Source organism: Chionomys nivalis, chromosome 2 (genome assembly GCF_950005125.1).
Source record: "Chionomys nivalis chromosome 2, mChiNiv1.1, whole genome shotgun sequence".
NCBI classification, from domain to species: Eukaryota; Metazoa; Chordata; class Mammalia; order Rodentia; family Cricetidae; genus Chionomys; species Chionomys nivalis.
In genome coordinates this window covers 169,114-191,016 of record NC_080087.1, presented here as the reverse complement: position 1 = coordinate 191,016, position 21,903 = coordinate 169,114, and the positions used below count along the sequence as shown (strand labels likewise).

The 21,903-nt window shown below is 35.0% G+C and overlaps 2 protein-coding genes across 2 annotated transcripts; one reads left to right on the top strand and one right to left on the bottom strand.

Moving 5' to 3' along the window:
- Positions 1-1,572: 1,572 nt before the first annotated feature.
- On the bottom strand, positions 1,573-10,645 carry LOC130862759 (olfactory receptor 5D13-like). Its single transcript, XM_057752563.1, is given in 4 exon segments — positions 1,573-1,760; positions 7,630-7,925; positions 7,927-8,379; positions 10,638-10,645. Coding segments are annotated over 4 exon segments (945 nt in total).
- Positions 10,646-19,580: 8,935 nt separating this feature from the next.
- On the top strand, positions 19,581-20,525 carry LOC130862751 (olfactory receptor 1165-like). The gene has a single exon (XM_057752551.1). The coding sequence runs from the start codon at positions 19,581-19,583 to the stop codon at positions 20,523-20,525; it is 945 nt and encodes a 314-aa protein (XP_057608534.1).
- The last annotated feature ends 1,378 nt before the right edge of the window (positions 20,526-21,903 follow it).

The following is a 21,903-nucleotide window of genomic DNA, read 5'->3' as shown; positions in this document are numbered from 1 at the left end:
CCACTGAGCCATCTTCATTTCCACATAAATTCATTGTTACACCTAATCACAAATTATATTCTGATGGATATGTTTGATATATATATATATGTAATATTGATTGTGTGATTGGGTGACAAAACTTATCAAAACATTTACACTAGACTGAACCAAATAAATCCATACATATTAAATTATGTCATAAAAGCCAATGTACATGGATGAAGTTTAAATGATAAGGCAATTTTAAATTCCTAACAATTAGTTGTCTCATTTTATAAAATGCTTGAATATTATGTTTAATAATATTTCTTCATTTATATAGATAATAACCACTAGCTACAATAACTAAAATGCATAAAAAAATCATGTCTGGAATATTCCCCTCTCAGATCCACAGGTTAAGGACTTTAAATTTACTAGCTTGACTGTATATCATCTAGATAAATATGCATATCAATGCCACAAGGACATAACCTATCACTACAGTAAATATGAATATAATAGAAAAAAACACACCAAAACTAAAGAAAATCTGAATATTTAAATAACTACAGCAACCACCTCTGGCCAACTTTCATGAAAGTATCAGCATTTCTGAGGAAACAATATAGACTTGTGGTAAATAATACACATCTATTATTATCAAATAAAATTTCAGTAAATAACTATAAATATACAGCTACTTTTCAATAAATGACTTTATATATTTGTGAATATTTTCAGTGCTATTTCTGATATATATTAAAACTAAGTGTGAGCAGAAGTGATTATTCAGTGACTAAGAACATATACTGGGCTTACACTGCGCCATTAAGTTTAGTTCCCAACACCTACAGTGGTTGTCTCAGGGGTGTATACTCAAGCTTCAGGGGAATTTATGCCATCTATTGGTCTCAAGAAAGCCACACACTCCCACACACACACCAGAGAGAGAGAGAGAGAAAGAGAGAGAGAGAAAGAGCCTACACACATCTAAATAAAATTAAAACAAAAATCTGTTTAAAAGGAGGAAGCACGATGTAAGGGAAACTGGTATTGACATGTAAAACATTAATAATAATATAATAAATAATACAAAATATATTTTAAGTCTACTAATTCTAAATATGGCAAGAGTTATTTTTAAGATTTTTATTGCACATTTGTGTCGAGCAAAATGTCCAGTGTAAAAATAACCGTTAAAGAATTACATGAAGCTTTCCCCTCATTTTCATTACTGGTTATTGAATAGCTCTAAATATTTGCTTTCAAATTATTATACCAAATTCCTTGATGAGTGGCTTTAGATCATCTGAAAAGTCCTGTATTTTCAATATACAACTTGAGTTAAACATTTTCCTAGGCAGCATTATGCTAGCATACACAAACATGGAAATATACAAGAAGTAATTGTTCTTAAAATATCTGAATAAAATATGGGAAAATGGCCTGAGATTCATTTTCTAACAATATTTAAAGTTTGGAGGTTATTGTAATGCATATTTTGTGAATTGGAATATTGGAATGATGTATAGGGAATCTGAACAACAAGATTACTGAATGTTGTAACAGACTACGGGACCTTAATAAAAATACCTCATCTTTCTAGAACTACATTTTCAATGACAAATGAGAGCTCATTAGCTTCTTTACTGCCTCCTTCACATCCTTGTTCCTGAAGCTGTATATCAATGGGTTCAGCATGGGAATGATGACTGTGTAGAACACCGAGGCCACCTTGACCAGCAGCCAGGAACTTTTGTTGGTGGGAACACAATAGAGAAAGAAGATGGTGCCATGTGTGGCGGCGCAAATGAATGCAGTCAGATTATATAGATATATACAGCTTTAATAAGGAAATAAACTTACAGGACCACAGGTTCCCGCGGAGCACTGGAAAAGCGGAGCAAAAGAAAAAGGGCTGCTGGGCTCATGCCCGGCAGATTTATCCATAAACATTAGCCCGAGGCGAACACGCCCCCAATGGGTGGGGCTATGTCCCTACATCTCCCCCTTTTGTCTAAATAAGATAGAACCAAACCAAATACAACTATATACAATAATAACAAGTAATAAATATAACAAACAATATTGAGAACAAAACTTTTGCTAAACATTCTATCTCAAGGAGTCTAAATAACATAGAGAGTAACTACAATTATATAATCTTCAACTCTGTCAAAGATCTGAGAAGGGAATAAATATTACTTAACAATCGAGAGATATCCAAAATGTGCAACAATTGACGGAGACAACTGACTACCTGGGCAATCACCCAAAGTCTCGTTTGCAATGTTGAGTCAACCAACTTTGGCTAAGGCCTAACATAACTGGCATACCATTATTAAAGGCAAGGAACTTTCTTAGAACTATCCTACCCTGTCTTGGCAAGATAAGACAATCCTGTTTCATCCACTTAGGGATATTCTGTATCTTTGTCAGAAGTTGAGGTATGGGCTTTTCTTAACCCAAAGGCCAGTTCTGCCAAGAAGACAAGCTCCCAGTGGAGTGTCTTTGGTGCTCAACGTTCTCTCGGGAGTAGAGTGGTGTTGCCAGGAGTAATTGTGTCTCTTTGGCATAGAAATTTTAGGTTAGATTAAAGGCCATTTTCTACAGCTCTTCGAAGAGGCTGAAGATCATACTATCTATACTAAATATAATCTCTATGTAACTAAAAGACCTGATAAACTTAAAAATAAATATGACAAACATATAATTCTCAATATCTATCTAACTTTGAAGACTAAAAGAATAAACAACTGTGCAATATATGAAGACAATGATCTTCAACTGTAAACAATGTCATAGTATCAGAGGTAGAAATGTACAATGTAATATGGTAGATGTATCAATACAATATGGACAAAGTTATAAGCATACTCATACAAAATAGAGGTAGGAACACTCATATTCAATATTCAACATATCAATATACAAGAAACAGTACCAGTACAATTTTCTATAGACAGTAATTCACAAATACCAATCATCCCAAAAAACCAGTTACCCCCTTCTTCTTCCTCTTCTTCTTCTTCTTCTTCTTTTTTTTTTCCAAAAAAAAATATCACCCCATCCCCTCAACCCTAAACCAACCATTAAAAGATGTCCCCAACCCTGAGGGCAAACTCTGTTGGGTGAGGGGATGCCGTCCTCTAAGATTGCTTCTAGCTGACATGGGGGCGACGTTCTTCTTAGGGGGTCCTGTGAAAGCAAATGATGGTAAAATTTCCAAATTAACCTATGACCTAAGAAAATTGTAACTAGTCTCAGAGCGTTTTGAGAAGGTCCGACCAGAGTGTTGTCAAAAATGTGCACCATTCGAAATTGTCTCTTGTAGTTGGTACCAAAAAACAGGTCCAATATTAGCGCTTTAAAAAAAAAAATCATGACGTCATAAAAACCAGATGGAGTTGATGTTGTGGGGCCCCATCTTCATCCTGGAAACTTCAAAGATTACTGTAGGAAAATTTGTTGCTTGTTATGGGAAATTTAAACATTAACAACAAGGACATATACTGACATATAAAGAAAGACACAGATATGAGGAAAAGCAAAGAAAGTTTAAGACATATATATATATATATATATATATATATATATATATATAAATTAATACTTACAGAACAAGTCCCTCCATCAGTAATTAAATATTAGGGGTACCTTAAATTCTTTGAAGATGGGTATTTTCCTGTGGAGATAAGAAGAGAACCCTGCCCCCAACCTCTTTGTATTACTTACCATCAGTATGATTGCCATCCATGTGATTGAATTGTTATTTATCTTTCCCAACTGGCTTCTCTTCATCAAAACGAACCTTTATCAATTTTGATGGAATCCACAATTTTTCCTCACCTGTGGAGACAAGAGCAAATCCCCTTCCCCAACGCAGCACATCTCCTGGCTTCCATTGTGAGGTCAGCACATCCTTGAAATAAACTGGTTGATTTAGTTCAGTAGACTTTTCCATTATCCAATGTCTTTCTGCAGCCGATGTTCCCTTCTCATTAGCGTTGAGGAAATTCAAGGTTAACAAAGCATTATGTAACCTATTTCTGGGGGTGTTTTCCACCCCTTTCTGTTTGTTCAACATATCCTTTATAGTTTGATTTGATCTTTCTATGACTGCTTGACCTGTAGGATTGTATGGTATACCTGTAACATGCTTGATATTGTAATAATCAAAAAACCGTTTCATTTTCCTAGAGACATAAGCAGGACCATTATCTGTCTTTATTTGTGTAGGTATACCCATGATAGCCATGACTTCTAATAAATGAGTGATAACTGAATCAGCTTTTTCTGAACTTAAAGCCGTTGCCCACTGAAAGCCTGAATACGTGTCAATGGTGTGATGAACATATTTTATCCTTTTGGCAATAAAGAGGGCAAAGGAATTCCAGATTGCAGAGGGCCCATAGGTTGAATAACCTTGTTGATAGCCCTGAGATCTGTCACCATTCTCCATTTACCTGATTTTTTCTTAACCACAAATACAGGAGAATTCCAAGGGCTGGTAGATTCTTCTATATGTCCAGCATCTAATTGCTCTTGTACCAACTGTTCTACAGCCTGTAACTTTTCCTCAGCTAAAGGCCATTGCTTTGTCCATATTGGTTTCTCAGTCAACCATGTTAAAGGCAAGGCTGTTGGTGTCTCTGAAGGGACATCACTTGCTTGTTCTTGTACAGCCCGAATGGCCGGTTTTCTCCGTTTGTAATATCTTTTAATATTATCCCCAGAAATATAGGCTCTAGAAGTAGCAGGAATGTTAATTTGGGTATTCCATTGTTGTAATAGGTCACGACCCCATAAATTCATTGCAATATTGGCTACATATGGCCTTAATTTTCCTATTTGTCCCTCTAGTCCTATACATTCAACCCATCTCGTGCTCTGCCTTACTCGAAATAGGGTTCCAATTCCCAAGAGCTGAACATTTACATTCTGAAGAGGCCAATATGGATGCCAAGATTCTGGGGTAATGATACTTACATCCGCACCTGTGTCCAGCAGGCCAGTAATAAAAATGCCATTTACACACACTCTCAGCTTTGGTCTTTGGTCATTTATAGAAGTTTGCCAAAACACACGGAACTCATCTTTCTGATCATTATTGCTTGTAACAGTAGGCATGGGGCTTTCTAATTGTCCTGACGAGTCATGTTCTCTGTAGTAACTGGAAATGACTGAACCATGTTTGCCATGGGGGCCTGTGAGGCCCCCCCTCTCACGTTTCCGTCTGTATCAGGTTGCCTTGTCTATCTCTTGTAGACCTGCACTCATTCGTCCAGTGTCTGCCCTTTCCACATCTTCTACATAAACCTGAAGGCTGAGTCCTCCTATTTCTGTTATTTCTAGAAGATGCATTATTATTATTTCTGAAAATCCGTTGTCTACAATTCCTTTTCATATGACCCATTTTGCCACAATTAAAACATTTGGTATTCTGATGTCTCCTTTTACCATTGGAAATTGCTTCTTCTACCCATGCTTCAGTGCCATAGTCAAATGTATCAACATCTAGTGTATGCAAGACCCATTCTTCTAATGGCGCTGATCTGAGCTTTAAAGGTCCCAAAATCCTTTTGCATTCCACATTTGCATTTTCATAAGCCAAAGTCTCGATCATTATACGTCTTGCTTCTGGGTCAGATATCCCTATTTGTACAGCTTTAGTTATTCTTTGTAAAAAGTCACTAAAGGGTTCTCTTTGACCCTGTTTAACTCTGACAAATGATTCCATCCTCTGTCCTGGGTCTTGCACCCTGTCCCAAGCCCTTAAGGCTGCTGTAGTACACACAGAGAGTATGTTTTCATCCAAATTAGCTTGTTCCTGAGGCTCAGAAAATGGCCCCTCTCCCAAAATTTGATCTATGGAAATCTCAATTCCCTTTGCTCTTTCTTGCTGTTCTAAAAGTCTAGCCTCTTGCCTGAATAAGCATTTCCATTTCAATTGCGTTCCACTCTCAAGGACAGCAGAGCTCAGTTGAAACCAGTCATTGGGCGTGACCTTATTCGTCGTGGCCCAAGATCTTAGCATCTCTTTAACAAAAGAGGCATTCATTCCAAAAGTCATTACAGCCTGTTTAATTTCTTTGAGATCATTCATACGGACAGGTTCCCATGTATCTTCCTTGATGACCCTAGGGTTTCTGGAACCAACTACTTTCTCAGTTGTTACAACTGGAAAGGCAGGTAGAACTGTAGGTAGAGCTTTGTGGGAATTGTCCCGGAGGGATTTACCCACAGATTTAGTTAAAATATGCCTTTCTACCTCTTGCTCTTCTTCCTCAGAATTTAGAAATTCCTCAATCTTTTCAATTCTATTCACCATTGCCTTCTTTAATGTCTGAATCTCCTGTCCAGAATTATGTTCTAAAGCCTTCATTGAGGATTCTAAAGTATGAAGTTTGTCCATTACAGATAATGTCTCATCTTTGGACATAATTTTTATAGCATATACCGTGCCTTCTTGTATAGATAATCTTTCTGTCAATCTGTCATAAGCTTTAGACAAAATCCGATTGTCACATTCAGCAGTTTTGATTCTCTCAGTTAATGTTTCTGTTCCTACTGAAAGGGACTGAAGCTTACGATCCAAATCAGCTGTTCCTTCTTCCACAGTAATGAATTTCTCCTTAATATCAGCTGTTAATGTTTCAGAAAGGGACTGAAGCTTACGATCCAAATCAGCTGTTCCCTCTTCCATAGTAATGAATTTCTCCTTAACATCAGCCTGTACCTCTTCTAAATTTTTTTCAGTTTGTCGAGTTGTGTTAAACAAAGATCTGTTCTCTGCCTGGAGAACTTCAAACTGATTTTTGAGAAGATTGTTGTCATTCTCAATTGTTTTTAAGCGTTCAACCTCGTCTCGTAAAGACTTTATCATATTTCTATTATCAAACCATACAGTACCAAGGAAAACTACGAATCCCAGAAAGATCCATATCTGTGGGCTGACAGACACTTGTTGTAAAATCTCCCACATGGTACAACTGAAAAGGCTGTTAAAGTCTTGAATGGTAATGTTTTCAGACATTTTTCTTATTTATAAAAGAAAATTATGTACCTGTAATGAAGTTTTCCTGCCAGTGGTGGCTAAAGAAATGCACCTGAGTCCACGTGGTCTAAGCCAGAGCCGGTCTGAAACAATTAACTCAAAACAAAAATTATTGTACTGCCTGTTAAGGGAAGGGGTTGGTGGCTTTTACTTCAAAACCGCAGGTGCTTCCCTTAAATCAGGCAGTGAGGGTTTGGAAGAAGCAGGGAGCTATTAACTACTCTGTGGGGGGTCGCTGCTCTGCGACTGTAGTGGCCTGGAGTGGGGGAAGGGAAAGCGAGCAGGGAGAGCGCTGTAAATCGCCTTCCTGAGCTCAGGCAACTAGCCGGGAAAGGTGGAGCTTGCGCCCCCCCTGTGCCGGGTCGGGGGCAAAATAGCCCGATGTTGGGATGCCAAATGTGGCGGCGCAAATGAATGCAGACAGATTATATAGATATATATAGCTTTAATAAGGAAATAAACTTACAGGACCACAGGTTCCCGCGGAGCACTGGAAAAGCGGAGCAAAAGAAAAAGGGCTGCTGGGCTCATGCCCGGCAGATTTATCCGTAAACATTAGCCCGAGGCGAACACGCCCCCAATGGGTGGGGCTATGTCCCTACAGCCATGAAAAATGCTGATGGCGGTAAGGTGGGAGGCACAGGTATAGAAGACTTTGTAGCATCCCCCAGTAGCAGGCATCTTCATGACAGTAATAACAATGAAAACGTAAGAGGTGAGAATGATCATCAGACTGCTTAGCTCATTGAAAGTGGCAAAAATCAAAATGATCTTCTGACTAATGGAGGGGTCAGAGCAGGATACCGCAACGATGGCAGCATGCTCACACACAAAGTTATTTATGAACTTGGTCCCACAGAAGAACAGAGTTAAAAGAAAGTATGAATATAAAGAAGCAGAATATAGCCCACGAGTACGATGCAGCTACCAGGGAGCAACAGAGCTTCGGAGACATAGCCACTGTGTAGAGGAGGGGGTTGCACACTGCCACAAACCTGTCGTAGGCCATCACTGCCAACATGAACGTTTCTGTCACCACAAATATGCATGCGAAGAAGAACTGCATGACACAGCCTGTGAAAGAGATTCTTCTGTCTTCCACAACCAAGTTTTCTAAGAGTTTGGGTGTCACAACAGTGGAGTAACAGAAATCCACAAAGGACAAGTGAGTGAGAAAAAAGTACATGGGGGTGTGAAACTTGGCGTTCAGTCTGATGATGGTAATCATGCCCAGGTTTCCCAGTACAGTGACTGAGTATATGGTCAGGAAGAGGAGGAACAGGGGGACCTGCAGGTCCGGGTATTCAGAGAAGCCCACGAGGATGAAAGTCACTGCAGAAGTCTGGTTTTCAGGAAAACTATAGAGAAAAGAGGAAAGGATTATCTGTTAAATTCAGAACTAATATTTGTAATAGAGAAGAATTAGAAAAATATAATACACAGTTTAACAGGTACTATAGAATATGGCTGAAAGTAAAAAACTTAATTTCTAATATTAATGCCTATTTACAAAACATGTATCCCATAAACCCATATTATTTTATGATTTAACTTAAAGAAAATTTCTTGCTGAAAGGAGAAAGATTGTGGCTAAATATATTTAAACAAAATGATTCAATACTATCACACGTAGCCTCCTGAAAACATCTGTTCTAACCACATCCATTAATTGAACTAAAGGTAAGGTGGGAAATTTGCTGGAGGAAACATACATCATAAATTTCAAAACTTTTCATGTCTTTAACTGCTACCATTATTTAGTCTTATAGATATTATTATATGCTTTGATTTCCAGTATTTGGGAGTTAAACGGAAATGTAATACTATGGTATACTTTATGATACTGCTTCACAAACAAAAAGAAAAAATTTAAAAAAAAACTTATCTTTTTAATTTTATGTTAACTTTGGTGTTATATTGGTCATTTTAAATTTTGCTCTTAAAAGCTATATTTTAAATTTTGAAACAAATTATTGGAGACATTATGGATATATACTGTGGTGATATAAAACATTTAAATTATTGTTAAATTTGAATTAATTGTATTGTGTGTACAACCAAATACAGGCTTTGCCTGCCATGATATAGTAGTTAAACAAAAAGCAGTGAATATAAAGCTGCTCTTTTTCTGAGTTTGGTACTTTTCAGAAGATAGGAAATACAGACACAATAGCCACTGTGATACACTAAAAATACAAACATATTTTAAGCCATTGAAGAAAATATTTTCTGGATTTTTAAAGAAATGCCAAAAATAAGTATTAAAACAGAGATCTAATATCTTTGTTTTTATACTTTTAGTGGAATCCTAATTAGTGGATTTACTAATATGAAATGAGGTTTATGATGACATATAGGTTATAAAATACACCGTGGGAGATAGCAGATACACATCACTAGTTCATCAGGCTTTGAGACATTAGTTTTTTGTTTTATTTTTTAATGAACCATAAATGTCTCATAATCAGGCCCACATGTGGACAGCTGTCTCTAGTGGTCACCTCTGGGAACTGAATAATCACAGTCTCTCTCCCTGAAACTGTAAAACTGATATGCAGAACCTCATCTGGGAACCTAGTCAAGGAATTCATGTCTTCCTATCTTCTTGTACCCTGTCTTTATCCTTTCTCTGCTTCCTCTGGGCTTCTTCTTGTAGTAGCAGTATCTGTCAAAAAAACCATACCAACCAATTGCTAGACAACACTCAACTGTTTTAAGTACAACACTTCTGGATTCTGGTCATACTATTATAAATCTCTATAATTTTAAAATAGTCTTTGTAACACTGTGAAGATAATTTACCTCACCACTCAAACCGGATTGTGGTGATTTTATTGATTTACATGTTTTATTAAGGAAACATAAAATCTACATTCTCCTGACTTCTAATATTATCCAGCCAAACATTTTCAATCTCAGGACTAACAAAACAGATTCTATAACCCTATGGATTTATCAATCTGATATATTGTACATATTCATCACAAATGTTAGCTCTTCCATGGCATTCTCAATACTATGATACATTACCGTGGTGTATGGCAAACTGCCTCTTGTTCTCTGTATGGAAGCAAGCAATAAGGTTTTTAGCTGTCAATTACAAAACCTTTACTCTATTTTTTTTCCTTTTTACTTTTTTTTGATATAAGGTCTCATAAAATTCAGGCTTATCTTAAACTCCTTTCATGTCCAAAGCTAATGTCACACTCACAATTTAGTCTAGAGGGGTCTTGAAATGTTGAGGGTGGCCCTCACATTCTGATCCTTTATTGTACCTTCTGTATTCTGGAATCCTAGGCCTGAGGCACCATTTACTGCTTGATTACTCTTTTATTAGATAATTTTTTCAGGTGGGAGTGTTACTCTCACTTAAATTCTCAGAGATTATAATAATTTAAAGTTGCATTAATAATTAATATTTAAAATGTTGATTTAATTTATTAGTTCATAACAGATACAAAAGTAGAAAACTAAGAAAAATCAGAATATAGGTATCATATTCTTAGTGGCAGTTTCATTACTTCATTTGAGGGTGTTAAGGTCTGTTCTTTCCTCCTGAAATATAGCAGTCAGTATTCTCTCATTGGAATGAAACAGCAGAACAGAATCAACTTACCTAAACATGTGGGCGTCTGAGTAATACATTTACTGAAGATCTGTTTGCTAAGAGTTGTGAAGTCCTGAAAAGTTCTTGCTTAGTAGTTAATATGAAAACATAGCAATGAAAATGGAGTCCACTGGATATATCATCAATCATGTCATATGATGTTAGGCTACACCACCAGGAAAATTCAGAAATACCAGATTAAACATTGACTCTAAGAATTAAATATGGGTACCAAATCATGTCACAAATATGTCATCAAGGCATCAGGGACCTGAAATCTAGGGAGTGTAATAAAATAATTCCAGGGAGGCTACAGGTGGAGCAATTAGGAACAAAATGTCTCATGTGATATCTTGATTGTATGTTACATTTCTGAAGCCCTGAGGCATTTTCATAGTCAACTTTAACAGTCATAGCAAATACATAATGCCTCCCTAGATTGTAAAATGTAGAAATACACAAGAAAAATAAGTAATTTAATGATAGCTCAGAAAGATGTTATTAAGTAAAGCCTTAGAAAATATGTTATTATATTTCTAATTATCAATTTGCTCCAAAATTAAATTTTATTGTCATTTTATTTTTTTAGTTATAAATATTAGGCCAAATCCTTTTTCTGTTTGTGTGACAATTTATGTTAATGTATAACAGGGCACTAAATACAAAAGTAAATATAAAATATAAACATAAGGACTACCAGTGTTTTAGTAATGAAATCTAAATTCTTATTAGTGTGTATTATACAAACTGGGTAGTGATCCTCTCTCCATTGATATAAGGATCCTCTTTCATGCACCTGTGGGATTTTCATCATAATGCACCACAATTTATGGTTTCTTTGTCATGAATGTTTATAAAATAAAGATTTACAACTGTGCTTTCTTTACTGGTGGCAAATGAACTTACCAAGATAAATATCAAATTTATTGCTTCAATTTTAGAATACTTTTAAAACAATTGTTAAGTATATTGAAAAGTTTAGATTTATTGAAAAGGAGTCAACATAGTCTTTAAAAATTTCTCATAGATTTGAGGTTATAACATAATTATGTCATTTCCTCGTCTCTCTCCTTACGTCAAACTCTCACATACACCTCCTTACTCTCTTTCAAATTCATGACCTCTTTTTTCATTAGTTGTTCCTAGGTGGATACAATCTCAGTATTCCTAGTTTCAGGGTCATTAGTATTTTGTTGTTGTGAAGTTCAGTGTTCAGCCCATTTTCAGTTTCTTATTTCTATTGTTTTTTCACTTTATTTAAAAATTTCTATTTTAATACAAGTTATATTTTTATTTTTATTAAAATAGAATAGAATAGAATAGAATAGAATAGAATAGAATAGAATAGAATAGAATAGAATAGAATAGAACTGAATCTTGGGAAAGATTTAGTAAGAGTCAAAAATAAGTTTATATTTTAACTTTGACATACATATATAAGCAAGTATTTAATTTGCAAATATATTGATTTCATTTATTGTTCTGTAGCTGAGGAAATGAATACACAAGGCATATGGGAGGATTACAGGATCAAACAGCGTGCAAAGATTCAAGTTGTACAAAAGAGACAAGAATACTCACTTGTTATCTTTGTCACAGTCATTATGATTTCTACTAAAGGAGCACTCCAAAAAGCATTCTCCATCTGTGCCTCCACCTGACTGCTATCTCCTTCTCCTTCTCCTTGTCCTTCTTTTTCTTTCTTTTTTTTTTGTTTTTGTTTTTGTTTTGTTTTGTTTTTTTGTTTTTTTGAGACAAGGTTTCTCTGTAACTTTAGTGCCTGTCCCGGGACTAGCTCTTGTAGTCCAGGCTGGCCTGGAACTCCCAGAGAACCGCCTGCCTCTGCCTCCACCTCCCAAGTGCTGGGCTTAAAGGCGTGTGCCACCACCAACCAACCATTCTCCTTCTTTACTGTGTGCTCAAGTCTAAAAGCTCATTGGTCTTGGTTAAGAAAGTCACTGTGTTTTATAGCATGATCATCCCTATGCTCAATCCTCTTTACAGCCTAAGAAATAAGGATGTGGACACCATCAAAAAATTTTGATTCACACGAAACTGGTATCTTACTCAGTATAGACACACATGCATGCCATACACAAAAGCACATAGAATACTCAGGAAGATATTAATAGGTGATTAATAGGCTCAGACATCTCAAGGAGTTTTCCAAGGTTGTATAACTCAGACAAATTTCTGGAACAGAAAAAACTCTTCGGGGGGAGCTGCCTACTAGTTCATCAGACAGCACCAAAAAAAATAGCTTTTTGTGAACTGTCATCAGTTCTCATGTGAGACTTTTGGTTATGATTTCAAGGCACCTATTCCCCACACCTCTTTCCTTTAAGTAAGGACAGAAAATTCATCGGCCCACCAACCTAGATGTGAGTGAAGTTTTTTCTTTATAATTTCTACTGTCAAGGATAAATCTGGGGTGAATAAACACTATTGACCTTGTCCCAGGAAAAATTACTTAGCATCTATATTTAAAAAAAATCCATGATGCCTTAAATAATATCATATATTAAAAACAAATCCCAAGACTAAAATCTATCATGAGTTTATGCCATAAAGACCTAAGGAACTTGAAATTAAAGATGATTACTAAATTCAAATCTTTTATTAGACTATTAAATATTACATGTGACTTTTTGGCTGTATATAATTATAGCAAAATTTTAAAGCCTTTTTATTAGTGTCTCTGTTCAATTGATAATGAACATATCATATTTTCAAGAATGTATAAGATAATCAAGTGTATGACAAAAAATCATATATGGTTCAGTGGACTTCTAATGTGGTTAGATATTAAGGTTTATCTGCACATCCTTAAATTCACTTCTTTATATTAAATACTATAGAGAATGACTAAATAGGAAAAAAAGAAAATACAAAGGGACAATGATAATATTGATTTTTAAACCATAAACATAATTGACAAATCTTTAAAAAAACTAAAAAAGAGGGAAAAAATTAATAAAATTTAGAAATAAAAAACGAAATATTGCAGCATTTGTGGATGAAATTCAGAGGTTTGTTAGGGAATAATTGGAAATCTATGTTTAAATAAAATAACAGAGACATTTCTTAGTGCTTATAAACTTCCAAATGTAAAACAAGATGAACTCAGGTTCAATATGAGAGGATTTGCCTTGTCTTATTCTAACTAGTTTTGTACTCTTTTCCTGTAGTTCTCTTGGAGACCTGCTCTTTTCTGAAGATGAAAGGAGGTGAAGTGGATGCAGGGGAGAAGAAAGGTTGTGGGAAAAGCTGGGAGGAGTGGGTGGAGTAGGAAGTGAGGTCAGTATTAGAGAAGAATCCATTTTCAATAAAATTAAAATAATTCAACTGCTAGCAGATGGAGGACAATGTGGTTGTAAACACACACAAACCCTGACCATGATGGGAAAAGAAGCACTCAAATATCTCTATTTCCAAATGGTATGATCCTACATATAAGAGACCATTAAGAGTCTTCTATTTCCCCTTCTCAGGGAGTTTCGAATGTCTCCCTTTGTGTTCCCGTCTTGTTACCTAGCCTTTTTGGGTCTGTGGATTGTAACATGAATATCCTTCACTTCAGCAATAATATTCATTTATAAGTGAGTACATACTATATTTTTCTGAGTCTTGGTTACCTCACTCAGGATGATTTTTTTTTTTTAGTTCTATCTATTTGCCTTCAGATTTCATGATTTCATTGTTTTTGACAGCTGAGTAAATACTCCATTGTGTAAATGTACCATATTTTCTTTATCCATTCCTTGGTTAAAGAACATTTATGTTTTTCCAGTTTCTGGCTATTTTCAATAAAACTGCTATGAACACAATTGAGTAAGTGTCCTTGTGGTATCATTGAGGATCCTTTAGGTATATGTCCAAGAGTTGTATAACTATGCCTTGAGGTAAATAGACTCCTAATTTTCTGAGAAACTGCCATATTGATTTCCAAAACGGCTGTGCAAGTTTGCAATAGAGGAGTGTTTCCTTTGCTCTACACATTCTCCAGCTTGAGTTGTCAATTGTGTTTCCGATCATATCCATTCTGTCTCATGTAAGGTAGAATCCCAGAGTCATTTTGATTTGCATTGCCCTGATGGCTTTTGTAGCTGGACTGGGGGTTGGTTGGGATGAAAACAGGAGTAATCAGGTGGGGGAGTGCTGCAAGAACTGACTGCAAAGAGGTTCATTTGGGGTTAGATTGAAACCAAGTGCAGGGATACTGGCAGGAATCTGTAAGGATGACTCCAGCTAAGACTCCTAGCAATTGCAGACATGTAGCCTAAACTGGCCATCGTCTGTGACTTGGCAAAACTTGCAGTAGAGGGATTGGGACACAAACCCAACCACATAACTTTCAACCTAAACTCTGCTCTGCCTGTGGGATGTGCTTGAGTAAGGGTGGCACAGTGGTCGCACGGGCAGCCAATCAATGATTGATTGATCCCAGCCTCAGACCCATGCCAAGAATTTGAGCGTACGCTTGACACTGCCCAGAGGGCCAATATCCAGAGGCTTGATAGCCCAGAGACCTAGGAGAGAACGAAACATTAACTGAAATAAAAAAAAAAAATCAATGCAATGATACCTAACAATGTTCTGCTGTACTCGTAGATCAGTGCCTAACCCAATAGTCATCAAAGAGGTTTCATAGAGTAACAACTGGAAACAGAGGCAGAGTTCCCCTTCCCCGACTCAAACATTAGGTTGAGTTTAGGCAGTCCTGCTAAAAAGAGGAAGGATTGCAGGAAGCAGAGAGGTCAAGGATACCACATGAAAACCCTCAGAATCAACTAACCTGGGCTCATAGATACTCAACCAGACTGAACAGACCATGAAGGAGTTTGCATGGGACTAAACTAGGTCCTCTGCATATAACTGACTCTTATGCAGATTGGTTTTCTGGGACTCCTAGCGGTAGAAGCAGGAGCTGTTTCTGAAACAGCTAGTTTCTGAAATACTATTTCTCATACTGACTGAGTTGCCTTGACCAGCTTTAATACATGGGAAGGTTCTTAGACCTAGTACAACTTGATATGCCATGTTTTGTTGATATCAGTGGGAGGGCTGCCCTTTTCTTAACAGATATGGAGAAGTAGAGGTGGGAGTGGCAGAGGAGAGGTGAGAGAAATTGGTAGGAGAGGAGGGAGGGAAAGCTGTTTTCAGGGTGTTAAATAAATTAAAAATAAACAAACAAAAAATAAATGAGAAAAAAGACTCGACCAGCAATCTCATATAACAGAATACCATATTAAATGGAATAGAATAAATGAAAAAATTTCTCAAGTAAGTGATAATTTGAAATTCAATTGACTTCCTTTTTGCAAAATTAGTAGACAAGTAGTAACACTTTACTTTCAGTCTATTGAAATGTCTTAACTTCAAGTTTTAAGGCTGATAAGAGTGTAAACCAAGACACATATTTGGTAATGCTTTAATAAAATAAGATTTGGGATAATATGCCTGAAATCATCATAAATAACAACAAACTTTAAGGATGTCCCCTTAAAATTTCTTCTAGTGCTTCTGTAATACAACTGAGTAAATCCTCAAAATATTAACACATCTATCAATTGACAACAAATATTTATATGTATAATCATCTTTATTATAAGATTAACAATTTACTTAAAATGAGAAATTAAAAGACAAATAATGCAACAATGCAAACTTTAAATAAGTTTGTTATTAACTTATTTAAAAATTCAAGCTAATAAACAAGATATAATTTTTGGAGATGAAATATTTTCAACAATAAATTATTATTATTATTTATAAATTCAAAATATATTATTTCGAATTGCACTGTTGTTGCTGTAAGTTGGTTGTAATTGTCTATTAATGATTACCAGCCTATTTACGTGTCCCATATGATTTGGTGATTCAGTTAATTATGCTCATAATTGGGAAGCAGTTCTTAGTCATCTTCTTTCTAGTTCATGGTAAACTTTCTCAAGATTTCTGTGGTTTGATTCCCTGGGGCCATGTTTTGAGACTTAAAATACAGTCTTTGACAGTCATATTTGGTTTCTGAGTCTTTCTTACATTGTAAGAATTTTTATGATGAACATTACTCTTTTAGTAACAAATAAAATTTTCTTGGCTCTTCTCCTGACATATTTTGAGAATGGAACTCTTATGGCTTAATCCAAATTAAATTCATGTCTTTAATCAAAGTTTTATAACTTTTTTGTAATTTACGGAATTGATCAAAGAAACCTTTAATTAATGGACCTACAAAAGGAGCATGGTTTGGGGTGGGTAGTTAATTAAAATGTCATATCATAAGTCAGATGTGAGAGAGTCTAAGTTGAAAGTATGTTTTATCAGGAAAGAGCTCTGTGACAACATATGATTCACCTGAGATTCATAATACAAGGTACTGAACTATTATATTAGTAAAAATCTTGACTTGATTTTGTGTTTGAGGTTTATTTGTATATTGGCTGTATAATAGATCTTGTAGAATTAAAATAATATTAATTAAACATTTTTAATCTTAACAGTAATTTGGCAGCATGTACATATACATGCTTCTTGTTGAGACATTGGTAATTTGATAAATTTAAATGCTGTGGAGTTAGAATCCACACAGAGTGAATGTTGACTAATTCTTGTATTTCACCTTAACAGTAACAAAAAAAAGATGTAAACAATGTGGGATAGTTTGAGAAAGTGCAGGAACGTAAATCAGAAAGTTTAAGAGTAATCATAATAAGATCAAGGAGGAACACCGCTTCTAGTGTATCTCTGCCAGAATGTTTCCATTTACGGTTTCTTATTTAGTTACACAAGTCATAATTTACAAAATAATAATGATAATTCTATATTTGCTTTTCATGTATTATAAATTTTAAGTAAACCCAAGAAACTATGAAATAGTAGGGGGAAAAAACAGCTTAAATTTTGTGGGCATTCACTGATATGTGTAAAACAGTATTTATTGCTCTAAAAGTAACTTATTTAAGATATATGATAACATGATAACTGTGACACTAATACTGTTAGTCAATAATTACTCATGTTTTCATATCCAAGGAAATGAACAATAGACATTACATAGCTTGTTGAGCCACATATGAATAGTTTGTTTAAGCAGAATTTCAATATATGCTTACCAAATTCAGACAACGTTCTTACAGAAGTCTCATCTGTACATTCAAAAAGACTCAGCAACTTGCCTTCTATTAAGACTTGAGTAGCAGCAATCCCTGCTATGCACAATACTAAGGCATGGTTATTGAATGGGAGGATGTTAGTTCTAGAACAAGTCAATTAACTGTCAAATTAATGCAAAGAAAAAGGAGAGACATTTCAAAAATTTGTGAAGCCGAAAGAGTATTACATCTGAACTAGTAATAAGGGTAAAACACATATTGAGAACCTATATTACATACTATTGAAAATATAGTATTCCTCTACCCAAGTTTCCATTATCAGAAGTACAAGAAAAACCTTATATATGGAAGAGAACAGAACACTACTGTTTTTCATACTTGCTTATAAGAATGTTTCTATGAGGAAATGTATATTTACTTCTAAAGGTCAAATTCCAAACAGAACAGTATAAACTTTTGAGGTTTTATTTTAGAAATTTAGGCTTGCTAGAAAATATAAAGTAATCTAAGTATTCTATGATTACAAATGAATAGACAAAAAGAATTTGTGCTTGAAGATAAAATACTATATGAGATATCCCATTAGGAGTGAATCTCAGTCTTGGCATTCTCAATGTAGAGAATCCAGACCAGGTAGAATCCTGCAGAACGAAATGTTAACCTAAGAAACAAGGGATGGAAAAACCACTGCAGATGGGTTGATATAAAAAAGATAAAACAAAAACTTTTTGTTTTCATTTTAAAAATGATGATTTATATTATATCTATATCTTGCAAAACAGCAAGGTTTCCCTAAATTACATAAATTATTTTACTAAAAATGAACATTTTAATTATACAATTATCTGTTCGACAAAATAAGCAATGTAGGAGACAAGAGATATGACTCTCTATCCTTTGTATTGATGTTTTATGGGTAAGATGAGTCAGTACTGAAAAAGACCTTTATAATCTTGTCTTATATTAAAAGATTCTGTGGAGTGTTGACTATTATAGTGTATGCTAAATGTTATCTATGTTTCATGTTCCAAGTTCATAAAATCATGACTATGATGCTAAATTTATTTGCAAATTTCTGTACTTTTTAAATTATGTATGTGTTGAAATTTTAAATTTTAAAATTCAAAATAATTTTAAATTATTATTTTGAAATATGTATTTCAAAAGAATTTGAGATTTTATATTATATTCCTCTCAATGCATGTTCTTTTACCAACATGCACATGAAACTCTGCAATTTCTTTTAGTAAATATTTTAATGTTCATAACTACTAATAAAGGCATTTTGTATCTTAGTGTATAGAAACAGGAAGGCGAAAATATAGAAATAGACACTAAAACTCAAATACCATACAATTTAATAAGAAAATGTTAAAATTTTTCATAAAAATACCAAACATTATTTAAGAAGAGTTATTTGGGAATCTAAAGCCTTTACAAATATCTGTATATTAAGAGCCTTGTTTATAAACTCTACTCCAGTACCAGAATAATCAGAAACAGTGTCTTAAAAACTTTGATAGTGAAAAGGGATTTATATACAGTTTGGAGTGTTGGCTATCCCTGAGTGATAGCATTAAAATGTTTAACACAGGTTTGTTCATGACTTCTTGGTGTATATTTAATGAGGTAATGTTTATCCCCAAGTGATATAAGAAACCTATATGTATAAAAAGTTTCGGGTTCAAAGCCACACTATGTTCTTTTCAAATACCAGTTGGTGTATACTATTCCATGAACTAAGATATATTCTTCTGTCTCCCTTCACACTATCCATATCTTCCACTGTATCCTGCTGCCTGGAATTAATTGTCCGATTTTCTCGAATAGGATCCAAATGCATCACTCAACGAATCAAAGTACTGGAGTCTTATTTGTCTTCTTGGGATTCTCAGAGTATCCAAACTTACAAGTGCCTTTGTTCCTGGTGTTTTTAATCATATACACCATCACTGTTTTGGAAAATCTGGGTATGATTTTGGTCATCAGGATCAATGCCAAACTCCACACTCCCATGTACTTTTTCCTCAGTCATTTAGCCTTCATTGATCTTTGTTATACCACAGTGATTGCACCAAAACTCTTAGACCTTTTGATAACGACAGACAGATCTATGACCTTCAAAGGATGCATAATCCAGTTTTACTTTGGCTGTGCTTGTGTGGTTGCCCAAACCTTCATGTTAGCAGTGATGGCCTATGATCGCTTTGTAGCCATTTGTAACCCTCTGCTGTATACTGTGGCTATGTCTCGTAGGCTCTGTACTCTCCTTGTAACCATAACTTACCTCTGGGGTGGGCTCTGTGCTACCACACTGACATATTTTCTTCTGGCACTATCTTACTGTCGATCTACAACCATTAACCACTTTTGTTGTGAGTACTCTGCCATCCTCTCAGCCTCCTGTTCTGATTCTTCCTTCAGCCAGTTGGCATGCTTATTAGTTTGTATGTTCAATGAGATTTGTAGTCTCCTGATCATCATTGTCTCCTATATTGTTATCTTTGTCACTGTCATCAAGATTCCTACTAAAGGAGCACTCCAAAAAGCCTTGTCTACCTGTGCACCCCACCTGACTGCTATCTCCTTCTGCCATGGTATCATTCTACTTCTTTACTGTGTGCTCAAGTCAAAGAGCTCATTGCTTCTTGTTAAGATAGTCACTGTGTTTTATAGCATGGTCATCCCTATGCTCAATCCTCTTATTTACAGTCTAAGAAATAAGGATGTAAAGGACACTGTGAGGAACTTAATCCATGTAAAAATCCTTTCTCCCTCATAGCAACACACACACCTAAATTTTCTTTTCTTAATATTTTTATTCATTGATTTCATATCGCCAAATAATGACACAAAAAAAATTCTGAGAAACAGGATAATGTGTGTGTTTAATAGTCACATTATTCACTACAAATGGCTTTATAGAGAATGGAAATTATGTTTTTTAATCTTAGAATGGAGAGAGCTAAATCATGATTCTATAATGATGTCTATATTTCTCTTTTTTCATTCTTTCTTTTCCTTTCGATTTCTTAACTTACACATATTCTTTCCCTTTCTCTGCCCTTTATATTTCCCCCTTGTATGCATGTTAACATTTGTGCAGGAGCACCTTTATATTTATATATTAGTACATATGAATGATAATTCCCTTTGTTTGCTTCTCCAGCAAGCAATAAGAAGGCATATTATATTATGCACATTCTTCAACTTCATAAGAGCACTTTTAGAATCAGTTGTCTTGCCTTCCACCAGTAAGGAAGAAATACATTGTGGAAATTATAATGTTTATAACTTTATGGCAACCACAGTTTCTAACTGCTGATTCTGAGATTACATTATTTGCTTTTGCATACACATCTGAAACTTATGCATATAAAATTTTAATGATTAGAACATACAAAGGGTATATAAAATTTTAAAGATTTTGTCAAAACAGTATTTACATTATTATTTGAAATGTCACTTACTTTTAAATGTCCTTTAAATATCTGTTTATCTGTATTACAGCTGGTTTCTTGCTTTGTTTTCTCTTGTCAGTCCTGCATGCTTCAGGCATTTATTATTTTTATGTATCTTATTAAAGAAATTTATCTTCAATTATTATGTGTATGTTGGAGTGTTGGCCTATGAACTTGAGTGCAGTGCCCAAAAAAGTCATAAACAGTCTTGGATCCTTTGGAACTGGAATTACAGTCATTTGTGGAATGCCCTTTGTAGGAGTTAATACATGAACTCATATCCTCTGTAAGAACAGTGTGTGTTCTTGACCACTGGACTGTCTTTCTGGACCCTGCTAATAGGTGCATCCATGTTGGCAGGAGTTAGACTATGGCTATTTGTGGTGATCTATAATCATGTTTTCTATAGTCTTCAGGAGGCTTCTTCCTTGTCGTTGTCTATGTCACACTCTTGAGCTACTTTTGATTCTTTAATATTAACATGCTATTTGCTGACCCTATCCTTTTTCAGTACTAAGTTCACAAACTATTCTCCGTGAGCCTGTTGGCACTGGTGCAATATCCTATTCTGAATAAGACATCAGTCAGAAGACTGCTTTTATTATCTCTAAATTTTTGGATAAAATACATAGCCTGAATTATTTTTCTCTCTTCCTATGTTTTCATTTAAATCAGAGTCATCATGATTTTATGGTGTGC

Bases quoted from the DNA above. Each gene is read 5' to 3' on its own strand.
- LOC130862751 (XM_057752551.1), top strand. From the start codon at position 19,581: ATGCATCACTCAACGAATCAAAGTACTGGAGTCTTATTTGTCTTCTTG.